The sequence below is a fragment of the Gobius niger genome (genome assembly GCF_951799975.1).
Source record: "Gobius niger genome assembly, chromosome: 1".
In the NCBI taxonomy this organism is placed as follows: Eukaryota; Metazoa; Chordata; class Actinopteri; order Gobiiformes; family Gobiidae; genus Gobius; species Gobius niger.
Genome location: NC_136852.1, coordinates 18,395,707 through 18,401,906, shown reverse-complemented (window position 1 = coordinate 18,401,906; position 6,200 = coordinate 18,395,707). Strand labels below are relative to the sequence as shown.

At 37.1% G+C, this 6,200-nt stretch overlaps 1 protein-coding gene across 3 annotated transcripts in view; it reads right to left on the bottom strand.

Moving 5' to 3' along the window:
- Positions 1 to 790: 790 nt before the first annotated feature.
- igsf9ba (immunoglobulin superfamily, member 9Ba) overlaps positions 791 to 6,200 on the bottom strand; it is a 34,406-nt gene continuing 28,996 nt past the window's right edge. For 2 of the 3 annotated variants that reach the window (XM_079578978.1, XM_079578979.1), the window contains 2 exons: positions 5,175 to 5,305; positions 791 to 4,993 (listed from right to left, as the gene is read on the bottom strand). In XM_079578978.1, the coding sequence (XP_079435104.1) occupies positions 4,788 to 4,993; positions 5,175 to 5,305 (337 nt within the window). In that variant the 3' untranslated portion in view covers positions 791 to 4,787. Of the gene's footprint in view, positions 4,994 to 5,172; positions 5,306 to 6,200 lie in introns of those variants that run through there. The other variant, XM_079578980.1, reaches the window with a different exon arrangement.

Sequence of the window (6,200 nt, the reverse complement as noted above, 5' to 3'; positions counted from 1 at the left end):
TCTACGTCATTCTGGGCTGTGGGGGCGTTTGCAAAGTGCTTTTTTACATTCCTAATTAACTGCAAATAAGTTCACAACAGCTGGACACACACCGCTTTTATGCATGATCATAATGCAAATCAACGTGAAAGTATTCTAAGTATTCAGAATACAGTACTATGATTGGACAAAGTAACAGATTACGTTCCAAAATAGACTTTTAAGGCAAGTACATTCTGTAACTTAATACAATTGCAAAGTATTCTCCCCAACACTGTCAATCACAGTACTGGGTCTAAAAAAGGTCATAGATACATGGAAATTGTAGTAGTTAAATTATGTCTAAATTGGATATATATCATGTAGGCTATAAACCAGAAACCGTACCACTGGCCAAGGGTTTCCAAGGTGAAATAACTATGTGACGTTTTACTCAAATATTAAGCAGGTTTAAGCCTATACTGGTCATATTTAATGATCTTAACATATTGATGAGGGTAATAATAGTTCACCAACTATATCAAAGTGATGATGGGAATACTAGATACTAAAAAGATGATACCAAAAAAATATATATACCTTTATTACATTTGTGTGCAGAACAAGGCAATGTTTTTTTTACAGGCCTATCAGTTTGACCTGAACTTTAGCATATCATATTTACAAAGATGTTCCTGTCTCTGTACCCAAATCCCTGACCTAAATAGCTTTCTGTTTTACTGTCCCTTCCATTTTATACCCAACACTCACCCCCTGTGTTCAGCCAAAGAACTGCACCTCTCCCCGTACAGACAAATCACACCAATAACCCTTTTTGATTTTTTATTATATCAAAATACAAAAATTTGAGAGGAAATTTTCTTATGGGACTAAGCATTTGAAATGAAATGAAGACATGATGTAGTACAACACTGCGTTCTGAGCCTGGCCACAGATGGAGCAAAGATCATGTGCTAGGTCCTTGGCTACATTTGGAGTAGCACCCGTGAGCAAGCCACTTTTCTTAAACGGCTTTATGATGACCATTACCTAAGCTGTAATCAGAAACCTTTGCTGATTTAAATTTTGTTTTAAAATGCACCAGAGCCATGGCAGTTGAAGTGAAAATGATTTTTTTTGTCTTTTTTGACAGTTCACTGGACAGCAAATGGGAAAAAAATAAAAAGTAATACAAATATTATACATAAGGCTTTGGTACAGCACCATACATTATGAGTTAATTGCTTTACAAAAAGTTAATTGAAGCGTACCTGATGACGGAAATAAATGGCAATTCTACAAAACATAAAAAACATCCGGTTATTTTTGTACAAAGAAAGTAAAAAATGTTTTTTAATATTTACATATGAACATTATCGGATCATGTAATGTAACATAAATATATGTAAACATGTCATGTACAGCACAGAGACCCCTGGATGGAAATGAAATGTGGTCAAATTTTTCTCCTCCAAGCACTACAGGGTTTGAGTATGAGCAATAATCTAAAACAGTCAACAATGTAGTGCTTATAGTAGCCTACCATAATAATACATTCTAGTTTCTCAGTGCTGGTACACATGAAAAAACAGAGAATATAGAAAATACTACATAGTCTATTTTTCTGTCCAATAACAACCAGTTTTGTCCATGAATGATTGCTAAATAGGCGTTTCTGTATTGTCTCTACATGCAAGATTAATACAATAAAAACAAATCAGTTATATCATTCTATCAGCACCTAGAGATGCGCTAAAAGCCATAAGTAGAAACATCTGACAAAATAAACAATGAACAGAATATAAATTAAAACAAATCGCAAACAGTACATCCAAAGCAGCCCTCTTTCACACTGTACATGTTGAAAATGCAAAAAAGCCAGGAAGACCGTGTCCATTTCATCGAACCCATGGTGAGACTGAAGTTTCGTCAATAGCATGTCGAGATAAGTGTAATGGCGGTTGGCGACTAATGGCTACAGTACAGCACCAGGAGGCTTGACAGACTGTGAGATCGGTTGTTGTGTGCTTGAGTGACATTGTTAACCAAAGATGGCAGGTGAGTTAGAAAAGGTTTCCATGCTTACAGATTCCCTCCCTTGTCTAATCTAAAAGACTAGTGGCAACAGTAACATTGTTTTTTGTTTTTTTTTCCACCATAGGCTGGATTTAAAGTTGTCATAACAAGTATACTTCAGAGAGGGTACCTTGGAAGCACAGACAGACATTGCAAACACACTATAAAACAGGTCATCTTGAGATTGTTTTGAAAGTCGCATCACACGTCTACTGTAGTATCTGAGGATATACTGAAGTACTTCTACTTTCCAGTGTTCGGCACTGTCATCACACTGTTTATGAGTAGGACCTAGTGTCTACCTCCAACACAAAGGGCTGAAGAGTTGCTCGTAGAAAAACAAAAGAATTTGAGACCTCTATTCTACAGCACCACAAAGTTAAACATAGCACCAAGTTGTAATGTTTCAAAGCAACTATGCCCTAACACGCTTGTCTGTATTAAACTAATGTAAACACGTTTCCTGCACAGCACATATTGTACATGACTATAGCATGTCTGTGTGATTCGTAGAAAATGATTTAATATATATATTTGCTTTGGACACGCACAGATCTGGACTGAATCTACATGTGTGCTCATTGATAGGGATTTGTCTTGCTTGAACCAAAATTATTATAGAGGGCAACACACTTCTGCTTCTAAAGCTTTTCCAATAGGTATTCACAAGCTATACATCTGAGAAAATACTAATCAACTTGTGCAGCCAGCGGGCTATGGCAATATTACAATGTACGGTACTAACATTAAAGTTACTTTTGTTCTTCAATAAAATAATGTCTTCTAAAGTATGACAAATGAGGCACCTTAAATGTTTTTAAAACATTATCCACTTAAAGCCGTACTGTAAGCAAATACTTTTCTATATAATCTAATTTCTTTTAGAGGGATTTTCCCTTCTTTTTCATTCATCCTTATACAAGAAGGTTTTCTGTAAAACAGGTTTGATTATTCTTTACAAATACAGTACACACCATGTACAGTACATAACAAATATAGACTTTTTTTCCTCATATCTTACAATAAACCAATTAGTAAAATACGCACTTTGGCGCATACTCTCAACCCCCAACAATCAATGTCTAACTCGAGTTAGACTGTTTCATTGTGAAGTCGTTACATTAATAAATTCTTGTATATGTTGGACAGCCTGTTTTATTTGTAGCTGATGAGACTGGATTGATTTAAAGCCAATATATTTTGTGTAGAGCAAAACAAAGGAGAGCTCAGCTCAGATTGAACCAGCTGGGTCCCAACACTTCTAAGCTTCTCAGAGAAGTTTTCACTTCAGACCTTATGTACCCAATGGTCAATATGTCATATGAACGACATGTTTCAGTGTTCCGTGACATTGCAACATTCATTTCCTGTACAGAAAAAACATACATTCATAATCGGTTAGTGTAAAAAAAAAAAAAAAAGAAAAAAAAGGACACACACACAAGTGTCTAGCACATAATATACAGTTAAAAGAGAAACAGTCAAGAGTGGCCTTTGCTAAAATAACAGCAATTCAATGAAGCAAGTACATTCTCTTCTAAGAGCTGTAGTTACAGACCAACAGCCTCAGCACAACACTGCGGTATGCAGTGCTTCCGTACATGTCACCATACTGCATTATACGTCAGTCATCTGTTGGTTATGTTTTTATATGATTTCACCATTTCTCAATAGGTGGGTATGCACAGTTAAAGAAGGTATAGGTTTTCTATGTGAAATTGAGTTTCTTCACGTGTCCTTGGCAGAGAACATAAAACACAGAAAGCTTGCCCTCAATTCAAAGAGATAAATATAACAAGGCAAAGGAAAGGCAGCTCTCACGTCAGAAAAACAAGAGAAAGGCTAAAGGCACCATACACTGTGCCAACTTTTCATAAATGATGCTTAATGAGATACATACAGTACACTGCACAAGCCATCACCCTGTTCCACTATTCTCTGGCCAAGTCTCCTCTGAGCACTGAAATCTCAAATTGTTTTGCACATTATCATAATGCTGTGCTAGAATGAATAAAGCATATAAATTAAGACACCGCTGTTCAATTGGCATTGTATAATAAATCAAATACATCATGATATGCCATGTATTTTTTGTGAAAAAGTTTCAAAATTGGTTCGGCTTCAGCAATCTATCCTGTGTGTATCAGCAAGTGTATCACAACCCTTTTGCTTATATAGTTTCTCTGTAAAAAGGTGAAGTACAGTATACCACAAGAATGACAGCAACTCTGCATTTACTCTGAGGTATATTTTGTGGTAAACCCTGTGTGAAACTGACACTATTGTATTGTAGTAAGGTAGATTAGGCCCCTGTCCAAGGGCCAACCAGGCTTAACAGTACACTGTATCACACTAAAAAGATATGGACCTCTCAATGATGCACAAGCAAAACATGTTTCATGTGTTGTGACGTTACCAACCAACACATTGACATTATTGAAAGAGGAAGCTTAATTCCCTTGTTTTACTATTTATATACATTTCATACTTTCAGAGCATTTTCAAGTGAGATTCAGAGATGTTGTGTGGTAATAGAGCAGAAAATTGCCATTGTTTCTGTCTTTAAATAGGATTCCCACCCACAGAAGATTCAGATGGATGCTTTCTGCTGCCTGAATTACAATGAGCTTTAGTGAAGGTAAGAAATATTCTCTTATTGCAGAGACTGGTATAGATGGGAGCCTTTCAGGAGTGGGAGAGAGAGTCTAGTCGAGTCCAATGGCTTGTCCTGTCAGTGAAAGTGTGCACACAGGTCAGCGGAGAGTCCCATAGTTGGGGCCCTCAGAGTCTGCACTGGCCAGGATGCCTGTCTGGTCCTCCTCAGACAGCCTGCGCTGTAGGAGTGCGGTCAAATACTCATAAGGGCTCTTGTTCTGGCGTCTCCTTTTTCTATGGAAGCTGAGGTCCCATCCCTCTGAGGGTGTCTGCGATTGCTGCTGGATCTGAGAGGAAGCCACACCTGCAGTATAGAATCAATGTTTGAAATGGAATATTATAAATGTGGCCTTACCAAAGGTGCACAGTAGAGGAATAACTACCTAAAAGTATGATATTTATAATAGCCATATGAAGCATGCGTCTTGTTTGTCACATACTGATTCCATTGATAGTGATCAATAACAATCAGTAGCAACACTAACCTGCTTTTCCCGTGGAGTTTGTGTTGTTGTTGTTGTTTGCAGCTGCTCCCTTGGTTTTAGTGATGCAGTGGTGTAGCAGAGCTGGTAAACTCTCAGAGCTGGCAGGATCAACAGACGCACCTAGAGGTTCCCTGAGACAGAGGCACATGTGTCTGCGTTAGCCAACAGTTAGCTATGCCCCGTCACACAAACCCATGAGGGCACTTTCTCTGCTACTTCCTGCAATGGATATGAAGATGAGATGTTGAAATTCTAGTGGGGTGATTAAAATATACATTTGCAATGACATAATAAGAGTCAGACACAAAGTAACAAAACGATGGAATCAAAACTGTTAAAAAGATAAAAAGAAAAGTTGTATGAATCTAGTTGATGAGAGAACTGATGTGTTTTGTCACTTTTATCAAGACCCTGGCCAGTTTTTGCACAGTCAACTTAAGACTTAAATTTGTTTGAAATATGTTTAAGAGTAATCAGAATGATTTATATTGTATAACACAAACACTGGACTCAGAGGCCATATCTGTGGGACTCTAAAGAGTGACAGCTTTGAGGAGACAGGCAACATTGTTTTGATTATGTACGTTAAAAAAAAAACTGAAATGAAAGCAGTAATGTTGCACTCTTGATACTGTATATACAGTATGTATATTTTATTATGTGTTTTGTTTCCACATGTGATCGATTATTCAAGACACCTAAATCATCTCAATCATTTACATTTGACACATTATGTGTATGGTGTGTAGCTCTGTATTCTGTGTGTTATTCAATTTAGCATTTTTTGTGTGTAAATGTGATATACAATATTTGTATGAAAGAGGCTCATTGCTTGCACTAAGCCAAAGCATATGTATGACCCCAACATTTTAAAAAGAAATCCAAATCTTTAGACGTTGTCCTTGATTGTCACTGTGGAGAGAGAGACTCAGAGCCATCATCAGAGAGTTGCACACTTGTTAAAACAGTTACAGAACATTTCCATTGTACTGAGCAGAAGCCAGGTTAATGTTATCTCCACTGACA